The 15,523-nt window shown below is 39.1% G+C and overlaps 1 protein-coding gene across 15 annotated transcripts in view; it reads left to right on the top strand.

The window, feature by feature from the left end:
- The window catches only part of Mllt10 (MLLT10 histone lysine methyltransferase DOT1L cofactor), a 135,469-nt gene that overhangs the window by 31,024 nt on the left and 88,922 nt on the right, over positions 1 to 15,523 (top strand). For 11 of the 15 annotated variants that reach the window (XM_052157595.1, XM_052157594.1, XM_052157598.1 and 8 more), the window contains 2 exons: positions 6,045 to 6,099; positions 14,208 to 14,317. The exons of 1 other annotated variant lie outside the window; for it this stretch is intronic. In XM_052157595.1, the coding sequence (XP_052013555.1) occupies positions 6,045 to 6,099; positions 14,208 to 14,317 (165 nt within the window). The remainder of the gene's footprint in view (positions 1 to 6,044; positions 6,100 to 14,207; positions 14,318 to 15,523) is intronic. 3 more of the 15 variants (XM_052157606.1, XM_052157607.1, XM_052157608.1) reach the window with 2 other exon arrangements.

Here is a 15,523-nt window from a genome sequence, read left to right as displayed (position 1 = left end):
ATCGTATCCCATTACAGATGGTTGTGAGCCACCATGTGGTTGCTGGGAATTGAACTCAGGACCTTTGGAAAAGCAGTCGGTGCTCTTTAACCACCGAGCCATCTCTTCAGTCCATAATCTTCATTTTTATCCCTTGCAGGACTCATTTGTGTAGAACTCCTCAAACTTGGAGTTTTCTGTCTCAGAGTACAAGGATTAAAGGCATATGACCCCAAGCCCAGCATGGTGTTGGCTTTTTATTAATCATCTTGTTTTCAAGTATAGATTTTATTATTTGAAATGTCTCAACAGGCCAGGACATATTGCCATTGAGAAGATTTTTACAATTCACTAGTCACTAGAAGGGAGAGGTAGGCCATGCCACAAAACATTACCTTTAGTGGTGCTGGCTGGGGTTGGCCATGTCGCAGCGGGAATAAACGGGAGAATAAAGGTGAACAGCTTAGGATTGCTTAGTTGTGCTTCTTTCTAGGGCTCTTTAGTTGGTCTGTACTTGTTTCTAGGATACCTCAGGTAGGGGAATACAATGTCCTAGGGTTCGGTAGGCTGAGAAAGTTAAGGGTGTGCATGGGCTTTTGGTTTGTACATGAAAGCTGTTTATTGTCTCTTAAGATTTAGCTAGCTCTGGGAAAGACAGTATTTTCAGAGTCAGAAGATTAAAAAAAAATGTAGTAGGTTGGGCTGGAGAGATAGCTAAGTGGTTAAGAGCACTGACTGCTCTTCCAAAGGTCCTGAGTTCAAATCCCAGCAATCACATGTTGGCTCACAGCCATCCATAAGGAGATCTGATGTCCTCTTCTACGGTGTCTGAAGACAGCTACAGTGAACTTACATACAATAAATAAATCTTTAAAAAAAGTGTAGCAGGTTCTGGTGCTTAGCATGTGCTTTGGATTTGACCTCTAGGGCAAAACCAGCAGGAAGACCTCTAGTGTGGTGGTTTCTGTTTGTAGAGCCAGCGCTTGGGAGGCTGACTGGAGGAGCCTGGTCAGTGCTCGAGTCGCTTGGGGGTGGTCAGTAGCGTTGTTTCCTTCAGTGTTGTTTTCGTGTTGAGATGATACATTTAAAATATTTCATAAGTTGTATGTTTTGTTTTCAAATGTTACATTAATCTTGTATTTATAGGATACATGTTTGTGATGTATTAATCTCTAATATATTGTTGGATTCAGATTATTTCAAATCTTTTTGAATTTAGGTACAACAGGAATTTTATAATTTTTCTGTAGCTATTGATATTACTGTGTTTTGTTTTATTAGTGTTTGAATTTTTTTGTCCTTTTGGGACAGGGTGTTGTTTAGCTCAAGCTGACCTGGAAATATTTTTGTTGTTGTTGTTATTAAGTTTTGCTTTAGCCGGGTGGTGGTGGCGCACGCTTTTAATCCCAGCCATTTGGGAGGCAGAGGCAGGCAGATTTCTGAGTTTGAGGCCAGCCTGGTCTACAGAGTGAGTTCCAGGACAGCCAGAGCTATACAGAGAAACCCTGTCTCGAAAAAACCAAAAATAAAAAAAAAATTGTTTTAATTTATGTGTATGTATGTTTTATCTGCTTGTATGTCTGTGCACCACTTGTATGCAGGGTGCCTGTAGAGTTACAGATGGTTATTAATCACCATGTACAGGAAATTTTATCCTCTGAGTCTGAAAACACTGTCTTTCTTTCCCAGGATCCCTTTCCCCAGTGCAGGGATCTAGACTGGTGCTGTCATACCCAACATGTTTCATAGGGATACTGGGGATCTGAACTCAGATTCTTCTACGTGCAGTACAAACATTTTACTGACACATCTTCTAGACCCATTTTTTAAAAAATTCTAATCACATTTATTTACTTACCCAAATTAATTCTATATGTATTGTCTGGGTGCACACATACCGCAGTGTGCTTGTGGAGGCCAGAGGACAACTGTTGTGGGAGTCAGTTCTCTTAGGAATGCGGGTCCCATGGTTTGCTTTATTTTCAGGTTGTGAGGTTTGGAGAGACACCTTAATTCTGGAACTATCTTGTGTGGCTCACTTTGTTTGTTGTTGAGTGTGCTGGGCACATGCGGGTGCCACAGCGAGCATGTGGAAGCCACAGGACAATTTTTGCAGTTTTTTTTTTTTAAAGATTTATTTATTTTATGTATATGAGTACACTGTAGCTGTCTTCAGACACACAAGAAGAGAGCGTCAGATCTCATTACAGATGGTTGTCAGTGCTCTTAACCGCTGAGCCATTTTGGAGTTCTCCAGCCCCAATTTTTGGAGTTCTATCTTTTCATATTTACATGGTTTCCAGAGGTAAGACCTCAGCTGACTAGGCTTGCTAAACCATCTTGCCAGTCTTTCCCCTTTATTTTTACAAAGTATGTTTGCTGCTGATGAATTCTGCTTACTATTTTAATGTTAACTATTTATTTGTGAAATAAATGTTGAACAAAATGAAGGAAGATCCAGGAGTATTGGCTAACTCAACATATATAATCCTGCCCCCCCTGCAGTTACTAGTATAGGGGACACCTGTTTGAGAATTCTCACCTCACAATTACTACCACACCTGTGCTAGAGGCTTCTGGGTGATTGGCCATTACAGTTGGTTATTTGCGGATATAGAATGGATATATGAATATATAATTTTGTGTTGACAGTGAGTGCTTTTTATTTCAATACTTTATCACATTTTTCGTTTGGGTCTTGGTCTGTCTGTGCGTTCTCTCTCTCTCTCTCTCTCTCTCTCTCTCTCTTTCTCTCTCTCTCTCTCTCTCTCCTCTCCTCTCCTCTCTCTGTTTTTGAGGGTTTTCCTCTGTAGCCCTTGCTGCTCTGGAAAGTGCTTTGTAGAGCAGGCTGGGCTTGAGCTCTGTGCAGTCCTCTGTCCTTGTTTCCAGTGTGGAGAGTACAGGTTTGCACTGTTGTGTGTTCTCTAACCTCTGTTCTGTTTGGGTTTGAGTTCTCTGAACATTTCTTTTTCTCCATATTGTAGTTCTACCTCTCCCCTTCTTCCGTCTCCTCTTGTTATTCTGCAGTGCTGGTTTTTACAATGCCAAACCTAGGCAGAACCTTCCACGTGTTAGGCGGCTCTCCACATCCAGTTACATCATTTCTAGCTTTGCTTTATTTTTGAGACAGGATCTCCATATAGTACAGGTTAGCCCAAACTTGGTACAGTCTTCCTGATTTTGTGTCCTCTGTGCTACCGGGCCAGGTTTGATTTGTATTTGTTTTTTTTTTTTTTTTTCTTTCTTTCTCCGAGCCTTGTACATGCTTCTAAGTTATATCTGTACATCTTTAGCTCCATTCTGTTATTAACTTTTCCTTTGTTGATATTTCTCATTCTGTTTATTACAGGTACATTTTCATTCTATTTCATGTGCATTTTACTTATTCAATTTGTTTAGTTTCACTGTGTAGCCCTCTATCCTGGAACTCAACATGTAGACTAGGTTGGCCTCAAATCTGCTACCTCCAAAGTCTGGGTAAATCTGGAGTTGGCATTGATATCCTTTTGTTTTGACAATGCTTAGCCTTTTTTAGCCTTTTCCCCCCTAGTTCTTTACAGGTCAAGTAATGTAGATCATCTCACAAACATCTTATTTGTTGACAAGGCCATGTTCTATTGTATTCCTCTGAAGGAGTGGATTTTTTGCGGGGTGGTAATGTAATTTAGTAGTCATTTTTTACTCATTATCCTAGCACCTCAGAAACTAAGCATGATGGATGGAACTAGCACCTGAAAGTAGACAGGAGGATCAGACTGTCAAGAGATGCCAGATAAGCATTTGCATAAGACCCTGTCTCAAAAAATAAAAAAAAATAAAATTGTTTTTATTTGTGTGTGTGTTGTGTAAGTTCAGGCATATGCATACCAGGATGCGTGTGTGGAGGTAGAGGATAGGTAACCTTGAATGTTGTGTGGGCCCTCAGTATTCACCTTTACATGCGCTTTGTCCACTGGGATGTCTTCTACCCCTGAAATTGACTTTTTTAAAAATCAGACTTGGTTGATTCTTTGGATTCAAACCATCTTGTACGTATTTTGAATAGCTGTTTTAAACTTCTCAGTTTGAGCTGGGTTAGTGGATTGCCCTGTGTATGTGTGTTGTAAGGTCAACGAAAGATTTGGGTTGATTACATATTTAAGTATAGTCTCCTGTTTGCCCCAGTTGGGATTCAGATGTATGTTACACTGAAGATCTTTTGAGCCCCTTGCTATGGTTCTTAGGTGTTATGATATAGGGGCTTCTCAGGGCTGGCCCTGTCCTGCCTTCGGGGTAACATTAAAAAAAAAAAATCCAAACTCTCATGCTGGTTCTTCTCAAGTTTTCACTTAGTATAGATTCTCGATGTTTTTATTTCTATGTGCCACACATCTCATTCAGTTCGCACTTGTGTTCTCCAGAGGTTGTAGTTTTGTCAGTATCGTTGCAGGTTGCTCCTCTCACAGGCTTCTACTTTCAGAAGTCTAAATTCATTCACTATTGATTTTTTTAAAAAGAAAATGTTCAGCTGATTGTAATTACATTTCTTGTTAAATTTTGAGATAGGCCTTTATGTAACGTAGCCCAGGCTGGCCTCAGATTTATGTAGCTGAGGGTAATCTTGAATTCCTCTTGACCCCTCTACCTTTTAAGTGCTGGTGTTACAGTTGAGGCCTACCAAAACTGGCCCAGTACCTTTTACTTTAAAGAACTTTCCCTTTGTGTCTCACTATGTAGCACTGGCTGGCCTGGAACTTGCTATGTTGACCAAGTTGGGGTTGAACTCAAGACATTCCTTTGTCTCTGCCTCCCAAGTGTGCATCACCATGCTTAGCAAGCCGATTCTTCATTAAAAAGAAAAAAATGTATTTTAAGATTTATTTTTATTTCCATACAGCCATTTGTTTGCCATTTTTGTGTGTGTATGAGTGTGCATGTATATGTGTGTGTCTATGCGAGTACATGCCTGCAGAGATCAGGAGAAAATGTCATATCCCCTAGAGCCAGGAGTTAAGAGACATTGGTGGGCCACCTGATATAGGTGCTTGGACTCTTCTGGAAGAGCAGTGTTATGTCCTGCTGAGCCATCTTTCCCACCCTTCAGGCTGCTTCTTGATGGTAGTAGAAACCAAGGCCTACTTGACTACAGTAATTCGAGCCTCTGTTAGCCTGTGGTCAGATGTCCAGATCTTGTAACCTGGCCTGTGTTTAAAGGGCTTTTAGATGGTCTCCTAGTACTTCTTGCTGGCCTTGAGCATGGTAATGCTTTCAGCCTCCTGAGTGGCAAGGTCCTGTTGCTTGCTGCCATACCCATTTCCCCCTCTCCAAGTAGGTCTTGCATGTTTTCTGGGATGGTCTCAAAACTCTTAGACTGTTGATATTCCTGCTACAACATCCCAAGAAGTTTGTTACTCTGCCACCATACTTGACTTTGGTTTTACTAATAGGAAATTTGGGACTTTGCTTGTTTGTGTAGACCAAATGGCTTCAATTCATGTAAGTACTACTGACTAAACTTCCCAAGTATTGGGATGACAGGTTTGAACCAATATATCTGATTTTAATGTAATGTAAAAAATAAAGAGAGGGCTGCAGAGTTTTAATGCATACATAAATTGTTATCTAGTATTAAAAGAAAATTCATTAAGATATTTTAAACAATGGGGAGATGGCTTAGTAGTTCTTAAGAGCACTTGCTGTTTTTGCAGAGGACCTGGGTTAGGTTTTCAGCAATCACATGATAGGTCCCAGCCACCCATAGTTCTAGTACCAGGGAGGGGATCAGCTGCTCTCTTCTGGCTTCCATGGATACCTTCAAACATGTGGTATGCATGCATGCCTAGCCATACATGTAAAACATTCAAAAATAATCTTTTAAAAACAAGTAATTTGCAGTTTGTGAATTTGTTAAAGTGTTCTGGAATTCTTCTAGTGGCAATGAATAGAAATGGTATTCTATTTTTGTTAGTTTCGAAGTTATATTCCTATATATAGATGTGGTTTTGGTGATCTGAAAAAAACTTCATTGCCTTTTCCTTTTCCTTTTTTTTTTTTTTTTTTTTTTACTTTTAATTTTCTTTAAATAGAGATGTGAGCTGTGTCCCCATAAAGATGGAGCTTTAAAAAGAACAGATAATGGGGGTAAGTACAGTCTTTGAAAAAATACTGAAAACTGGAATGGTATAGCATTTCAAACTATTGGGTAGTTCATATTACTTTATTAAATATTATTTACTAAAATGTTAGTAGTGATATAATTAATTAACTGGAGACAAGGTTTCACTGTGTGACCCAGGCTAACCTGAACTCACCATCTTCTTGCTTCGTTGCTCTGTCTTCTGGGATTGTAGATGGACACATGTATGTGTAGTTAAATCATCTTCTGAATTCACGTTGTCATCATTGTGGGCAAACTTAAGCATTGGCTGTTTTATGTAGAATGATCCAGATTCTTTTACTTAAAACCTTGATTTAGTTTATGTTTTGAGACAGGGTCTCACTATATATTCCTGGCTGTCCTGGAACTCACTATATAGACCAGGTTAGCCTTCAAACTCCCAGAGGTCTGTCTCTGCTACTGAGTGCTGGGATGAAGGTGTGTATCACCACACCTGCTTCATTTGTGGTTACTAGGGACTGAGTACTGTTTCCTAGGGACTGGGGCTACAGGACTAGATTAGATTTTGGATTTTTGGATTAATGATGCTTAGATGGTAAAGTAACTGTAAATGTTCAGAAAAATATTTTTCGGTTTCCATCATTTTAGATGAGGTTTACCCCATTTTTAGTTTTCTTTTCCACTTTTGAGTTCTGTTTCCTTGAGTAGTGTGTCTGCTTCTCTCTACCTTTTTTCTGTCTGTTTTTGTTTTGGTGCTTTCCGGTCTTGTCTTGTCCTGTTCTGTTGTGTTTTGTTCTGTTCTTCTCTTTCCTCTCTCCTCTCTCCTCCCCTCCCCTCTCCTCTCTCCTCCCCTCCCCTCTCCTTTCTCCCTCCCTTCCTTCCTCCCTCCCTTCCTCCCTCCCTTCCTTCCTTCCTTCCTTCCTTCCTTCCTTCCTTCCTTCCTTCCTTCCTTCCTTCCTTCCTTCCTTCCTTCCTTCCTTCCTTCCTTCCCCCTCCCTCTCTCCCTCCCTTCTTTCCTCCCTTCTTTCCTCCCTTCTTTCCTCCCTTCCTTACTCCCTTCTTTCCTCCCTTCTTTCCTCCCTCCCTCCCTCCCTCCCTCCCTCTCTTCCTCCCTCCTCCCTTCCCTCCCTTCCTCCCTCCCTCCCTCCTCCCTTCCCTCCCTTCCTCCCTCCCTCCCTCCCTCCCCCCCTCCCTCCCTCCCTCCTTCCCTTGTGTATTTTCTGCATAGCCCAGCCTGGCCTAAATGTGTGGCAGTTCCCTACCTTTGCCTCATGAGTTCTAGGATTACAGAACTGTTAATACTTGGCTGGATTAAAGTACTTACCCTTTGTATATCAGTATCATTCTTAACATATAGCATGAGCTTGTTAGACTATAGAAATTAAGTATCTACAAAGATAGGTGTGCTCTCTCCCCTCCTCCCTCCCTCCTCCCCTCTCTCTTGTTAAGATAGACATAAAGTATTTCTCCCTTATTTTGTTAGGAATTACACTGGTTTATTTTTGAAAGTAAAATAAGCTTATTTTTCTAAAATAATGAGATTCATTTAGTTAACATTTTGTTAAAGATACTGATTTCTGGAGGGTAAATGAATAAAGAAGTTGGCACCTGTTCATAAGGGATTAAAAGAGTGACTTTCCTACATTGTTTTTAGCTTTTGGCATTAGTGTTAAAGTGGCATTATAACAAATTGGGAAATATTCTTTTTCTGGAGGCATTTCTGTAAAACTGAAATTTTATAATCTTTAAATATTTGGTAGGAGTAACAAATTCATTTTCTTAAGGTTTCCAATTTGAATAATTAATTTTAGTGATTAAATAATTTAAATTTTTCTATTGTTTATTGGTTTCTTTCATTTGTAAACTTTGGCAATTCACTGATTTCTCTAGTTTTAAAACTATTGGTAAAAGTTGATTATTTAACTGTTTACATGTGGTCATAAAAGAATGAGTGTATTTGTACAAACCTAGACATATAGTCTACTACATACATAAGTTATATGATGTAGCTTATTGCCTCTAGGTTACAAACACATATATTATTATTCTACTGAATAATATAAATACAGCACAGTGGTAAGTTGTTAAAAATCTAAAGAAAGAAAATATACACTAACAATTTGTACAGGGTACTTAGTGAGGATGGGAGACCTGAAGTTGTGTTTGGTGAGTAAATTCAATCTCTGCAACCCTGGCTGTCCTGGAACTCATTCTGTAGACCAGCTGCCCCTGAGCTCAGAGATGTGTGTACTTCTACCCTGAGTGATGCCGCCAGTGATGGTGGCGTGCTCCACCACCATCGCCAGGGTAAAAGGTCTTTTTTATTTAAAGAAAGGTTGTGTTTTACTATGTGTTTCTGACTGACCTGGACTTGTGTATATACCAGGCTTGCTTGTCTTTTTAAGTGCTAGCGTTGAAGTTGTGCAACACCTTACCCATCCTCTATCTTCTCTCTCTTTCTCTTTGTTAAACCATTTATTTATTTATTTATTTATTTATTTATCCATTTATTTATTTATTTATTTATTTATTTATTTAGAGAGAAACTTAAAAACAACACAACCTTAGTCTTGTTCTCCATAATGAGTTCAGGGGTATCCATATCAGTATATCCTCCCTTCACATGCCATCTCCCTGAAAGGTCTTTAGGGCAGACATATTCATGGACTATAGCTTATTGATGAGTGCTCGCCTAGCATGAGTGAGGAGCTGAATCCAGTTGTTAGTACTGCAGAGAACAACAACAACAACAAAACAAACAAACAAACAAAAAAAACAGACCCCAAAACACTAGAAACCATTGCTGCCAAAGAGACATGGAGCTGTTAGGATTCGGAGTAGCAGCGCCTTTTAGTATATCTTTTCCTTTCTTTTCTTTTCTTTTCTTTTCTTTTCTTTTCTTTTCTTTTCTTTTCTTTTCTCTTCTCTTCTCTTCTCTTCTCTTCTCTTCTCTTCTCTTCTCTTCTCTTCTCTTCTCTTCTCTTCTTTTTTCTTTTTCCTTTTGCTAGATAATATATTCTTTATTTACATTTCAAATGTTGTCCCCTTTCCTGGTCCCCCCCCCCAAAAAAAAAATTCCATAAGCCATCACCCTTCCCCTTGTTTCCCAATCAACCTCCTCCCTCTTCCCTGTTCTGGCATTCCCCTTCACTGTGGCATCAAGTCTTTCCAGGATCAGGTGCCTCTCTTCCCTTTGATGTCCAACAAGGCTCTGCTGCGTATGCATCTGGAGCCATGGAGTCATGGGTCCCTCCAAGTGTACTCTTTGGTTGGTGGTTTAGTCCCTGGGAGCTCTGGGGGTGGCTCATATTGTTCCTCCTATAGCGCTGCAAACCCCTCCAACTCCTTGGGTCCTTTCTCTAGCTCCTCCATTGGGGACCCTGTGCTCAGTTCCACGGCTAGCTGAGAATGTCCCCTCTGTCATGCACTGGCAGAGCCTCCCAGGTGACAGTAATTTCCTGCACTGGTCAGCAAGCACTTGTGGGTATCCATAATAGTGTCTGGGTGTTTAGAATACCTTCTTAAGGACCTGGTTGAATATATAGTTAACATTTTGTTTTTAAAAGCAAATAGAAGGCAAACAAATTAAAATAGCTAAAAATATAGTATACACATTAGCCAGCAGCATTATTTTTTATTACTAGTAAATATTGTTATATACATACACAGTTGCATGTGGGCAGCATATTGAATGCTAGTATAGTAAGTTTGTTCAGACAAGCATTACTATAAACATGTTAATAATGTAGTGGGCAGGGTCTTGTAATGGCTAGAAAAATTTGCCTTTCAAATAATCTTACGGGAACATGGAACCTGGGATTCATTGTATATATGGAGTGTCTGTCATTTATCAAAATGTTATGTCTGACTGTACTGTCAACTGAAAATACGGTTAGTAGTTTCTTCTTACATTTTATTTTTATTTTTTATTTTTTTTTTAATTTTTGAGACAGGGTGTTTTTATAGTCTTGGCTGTCCTATAACTGTCTCTGTAGAGTAGGCTGGCCTGCAACTCATATTTTCCTGCTTCTGCCTCGCAAGTGCTGGGATTAAAGGCATGCACCACTACTGCCAGGCAAGATTTTTGTTTGATTCTTTTTAACTTCTATTTCTTTATCAGTATGTAATTCTTTGTAAATGTGTAAGACAGTTCAGTTGAAGTCTTTACTTAAAAAATACACTGTTATACTTTTGTATGAAGAGTTTCTGTTAATATCTCCTGTAAATGAGTCATGTTTTTTGTGTGTGTGCGCTCCTGCACGTGAGCAAGCTTGTGTATGCACATACCTGTGAATGTATGAGTGTGAAGCCTAGAGGTTGATGTTGAGTACTTGTCCTCCTCTGCCTACCTTACTTCTGCACAGTGTATTGCATGGAACCTGGGATTCATTGATTTGCTAACTGACTGGTTAGCAACTCTCACTCCTGTCTGCTTTCCAGCAGAAGACAGCCATGTGTTGCTACACCTTATGACTATGTGGGCACTGGGGACCGCAATTCAAGTCTTTAAGCTTACACAGCAAGCACTTTAGCTACTGAACTATCTCCCTGGGCCTGCATGCTTTCCTTATAAACTTTTAAACTTATTTTAAAATGTATGTTTTGGGGCTGTAGTTCAGTAGTAGGGTGCTATGCTTTGTGATCTATTTTAAGTATTCTAAAACCAATAACTGTATATAATTGAATGTTATAATGGGCCTTTTAAAGTTTAGGTTTTGTTGCGTGCTGTATTTTTTGTTTTTATTGACTTGTAATCGTATATTTTTGTTATACTTGATGAAAACTCTTCAGTGAATGTTTTGATGATTTATTTCCTTGAGCATCTAAGTGAGAAAATAGTGAGGGGAGGGGCAATTAAAAAAGAAACACCATCTCTTTGTGTTTGTATTTTCTGTGTTTGTTTCCAGTCTATCCCACTCTTCCTTCCTTCTCACTTTCGTTTGTACCATACTTAGATTCTAGCAGAGGTCCATTGAGGGACTTTTTAGGCCTTACACTTAGAAGATGAGTCCTGCCTCAGGCAGGTGTGTGACTCTCCACATCCTCCAGCACATCCAAGTGTTTCTACGTAAGCCAGCTGGCCAGAGACCTCTAGTTTTTCCTTGTAGGCTTTTGGTACTTAGTCATGTGTTTCACCTATATTCTTTTCCTCCAGGCATCTGTGGGTTGAATTTATGGGCTGCTTTTTTTCTTGAATGAACTCAGAGAGTGCAAGACAGACACATTTCAGTCCTTGGTTAGCTTTCAGACCTTTGAAGAATTGACAGACATAGTTCTTTGCTCATAAAACTTGGTTCTGGTTATTCTGCCATCAGAGACTAGAATCTCTCCACACTGGAAACTCAGTTGTCTTTAGGACCTCCTGACTAAAGCATTCACATATTAAGTTGTCTTTAGGACCTCCTGACTAAAGCATTCACATATTACGTTGTCTTTAGGACCTCCTGACTTAAGCATTCATATATTGAAAGGACGATCCCAAAGAGCTCCCGTCTTTTTTGCCCCTTTGTTAGTTTGGTAGGTGCTTGGTTTTGGCAAACCTTTCACTGTTTTCCAAAGTTTAATAAGTGAATTTAATAATTTCTATGTACGTTTTGTTGTTTCTGGTGTGGTACCTACCCTTGCACCTGCTTCCTTTACCATTTTTGGGGGGTATAAATCTGGATATTTTGCACCCTATGCGTCTGTGTTCATATGCTTACATTTACACTCATGTTCTCAAGGCCTGGGCTCTCTCTCTACCTTTGCTCTATAGGGATGGATTACCACTGTGATGCTTCCCATGCCTTACCCTTCTAAATATTTTTAAGCTTTGTCTGGGATATGGTTAAGGTTTTTGGAAACAGATCTTATTTTGTTAGGATAATTTGTATCAGTGTACTTAATCCTTACCATTGAGGAAATAACTCTTAGTTTTCCTTTCTTCCCCCTTTCCTCCCTCCCTCCCCTGCTTCCTGTAGACTTGCTCTCATCTTCATCTCTCAATCGTGGGCTAGCTCACCTGGCCATGTTTTATAATCTTTCTTATTTGCAGTGAGTATGTTTTTCCTGCAAGTATGTACATGCACATAACCACATACACACCTGATACTGCAGAGAACAGACAAAGGTGTTCAAGTCCTGGAGTTAAGAACAGTTGTGAGCTGTCAGGTGGGTACTAGGCACTAAACCAGGGTTGTCTGCAAGAGCAGCAAGTGCTCTTACCACTGAACCATTGTTCCAGGCTTCGTGCTTTATGTTTATCTTTGGAGCTGTCTCATAGATCCAGGCTGTCTGGCTTGGAAGTCAATTTGTAGACCATGCTGGTCTTTAGATCACAGACCCGAGATTTGCCTGCCTCTTTCTCCCATGTGTTAGGATTAAAGGCATGCACCAGCACACCCAGGCTGTGTTTTTCAATATAAGTGCTTATGTTTATGGTCAGTATCCATTGAAAGTATCTATATATACCTCTCCCTCCCCTGTCCCCAATTCAAGCTTTATTTTGAGGGACATGATGCTTTGGTGTTTGAAAGTACCTTTGTTTGTTGGTTTATGGTGATTTGCAACACCTTTTGCACTGAGTCATTTTGCTTTATATACATCTATTTGATTATAATAAACATTTTGTGATAGCTCAATTTTAGGTTTGTTTTGATTTTCTTAATTTTGTGGGATTTCATTTGTGCTTTTTATCCTGAAAATTGTAATTAGCAAATTATGGACATTATTTGTGACTAAGTTGTGAAAGCTTCCTTTCCTTCAGAGATAGTGTGTAAGATGTATTTGATGCACATTGTTCTTCTTGTTTAGGATTGCTTTGTTCACTGAGGGGAAGATGGTTAAGGTCTAAGAGTGCTCTTGCCGGAGGGCATGTTAGTTTTTAGTCGTAGCTTCTAGTCTGATAATGATTCTGCTTGCCTTTCTCTGTGTTGTACCCCACCTTCCTGGAATTTCATCTTTTTCCAGTTTACCAGCAACTCTTTAGTGCTGCATGGGCCTTTTAGCCGCCTCAGCCACACTTTTTGTTGTTTGTCAGTCAGTCAGTCAGTCAGTCAGTCAGTCAGTCACTCACTCATTGTATGTGAGTACACTGTCTTGGCGCTGTCTTTAGACATACCAGAAGAGGGCATTGGATCCCATTACAGATGGTTGTGAGCCACTATGTGGATGCTGGGAATTGAACTCGACCTCTGGAAGAGCAGCCAGTGCTCTAAACCACTGAGCCTTCTCTCCAGCCCTCAGTCACACGTTTTATAATTAAAAGAAACTTTAACATCAGCTGGTAATAGTTCAGATGAAGATTTAATATAGAAAAATGGCAGCCATTATATGAACATTCAAAATGTTGAAAATATCTTATCAACTAATACATCACATTTAAGATTAGTAAGATTAAGCATCCTTTTCCCTCCTTTTTGTTCTTGATGGTGATCGACCCTACCCTTGTGTCTACGAGGCCTGCAGTTAAACTGCTTTTCCAGTCTTTGAAACTTGAAGTTTTAAGCAATAAATTATTGCAGAAGTGAGAATGGAACCTAGAGCTTCACATAGTAATCAGGGGCACTACTATCTAATGAATTATATCCATATATCTATCTGTACACAGAGAGATACAAATCTATCTATCTATCTATCTATCTATCTATCTATCTATCTATCTATCTATCTTTCACACTTAAGTATTTATTTAGTTTTGCCTCTTTTAAAGTCTTAACTTTATAGTGTGGTCTGATCTTCAATTCACTGTGTAGTGTTGGCTGACCTGGAAATGGAGACCCTCCTTTTAGTTTAGTCTTGGAGTATTTAGAGTGCTTGGAATTATCATCCTGTTTTCTTCAAGTTACCGTGGGTTTCAGAAGTAGTATTAGTGTGAATTCAGTCTGCCCTCATGTGTCAGCATCAGCACCTGAATTCTGAAGTGCTCTGTTTGTTTATGTTGAGTGCATAATAGATGCAGCCAGGATTAGGAATCCTTTGCACCAGTAGTGAGTGGAAGACAGTTATTACATAAATAATGCAGTAGCCAGATTTTTATTACAGTTTTGTTATGCATTTGCTTAAATAGTCATTTTAAGAGATCTTAAGACAGGCAGTAATTTTATTTTTGGTAAAACTTGAAGAATGACATTGTGTATTTATTTATTTTTAGGTTGGGCTCATGTGGTTTGTGCCCTCTATATTCCAGAGGTACAATTTGCCAATGTATCTACAATGGAGCCAATCGTTTTACAGTCTGTCCCACATGATCGTTATAATAAGGTACAGTGGATGTCATTTTAATGTTTGCATTTTTCATTCTGAAACTAGGAGATAGAAAGGAGGTGGGTTTTGTTTGTTTGTTTTGGGTTTTATTTTTGTTTTTATTTCTTAAAAACATTAAGACCTTTCTCTAACTTCATAGACATTTTGAGAAAAATAGTTACCATCTTGAGCTACAGTATTAACATAAGCTCATAAGATTGTAAAGACCATAAACAAACCTGTCTCTTTTATTTGTATTTAGGTATGTATTGATGTTTTCAGAACATCTTAATTATTCAATACACATTTGTCTTTGAATATTTACTGACCTCGTGCCTTGTAAAGTACCAAGATTTTATTAGATTTGAGTTAGTCATATTTCCTGTCAGCATTCCCAAGGCAGGAGGTTGAGTTGAATACAGGAGTTCAGGACCTACCTAGATAACATACTGAGACCCTATGTGCACTTGCGTTCCCCCCCCTCCCCCATGCCAACACACGCCCACACATACGCACGTTTCCTTCCCTCCTTCCTTTCCCCTGTGTGTTAAAATAGAAGCACCTTGCTATTTGCTCATTTGCATTGTTGTTTGTCGCTGCCACTGCGTTGTCTGGCTTTCCTGTTAACCAGAGTCTTCAGGCACTGTCACCGTGTCAGAGGAAGTGCATGCTGCTTCTGTGGAAAAACCCTACTACAGTTAACTTTCAGATTTCATACAGTTAACAGTAATCTTTTGATTAAGTTATAATTTATTTAAAACATTGAAAATGTGGAGAAATTTTCCTGTTTAAATCTCTTGACTTTTGTTTATTTTTTATATCTCACATACTTGCTTATAAAACATTTAGATCATATTACTTATTGTTTTCTGTGCATTTGAACCTGAATAATCCTGAATTTTTGTGTCAATAAATATTTGTACCATTTCCTGGATCCTTAGTGTATAGTAGAGTATTGCTAGGTTCAGTTTCCTGTGGAGCAGCCTCTTATGGAAGGGGCTCATCTCATATTGTTAGGATTCATGCAAAAGGGTATGCGTATTTTGGAACTTTGATTATTGCATAAAGTTTTTCTTTTAGAATGTGAGCAGTTCTTAAGTAATTATGTTAAGTGTGACTTTATTATCATTAAGAGTGCTGGTTTTGTTTGGTTTTGTTTTTAACTGCATTGATGTTTGGCATGCAATTATTTCTGGGTGAGGGTATCAGACCTTGGTGTTACAG

This window comes from Apodemus sylvaticus, chromosome 14 (genome assembly GCF_947179515.1).
Source record: "Apodemus sylvaticus chromosome 14, mApoSyl1.1, whole genome shotgun sequence".
In the NCBI taxonomy this organism is placed as follows: domain Eukaryota; kingdom Metazoa; phylum Chordata; class Mammalia; order Rodentia; family Muridae; genus Apodemus; species Apodemus sylvaticus.
This window is presented reverse-complemented; position numbering and strand designations above follow the sequence as displayed.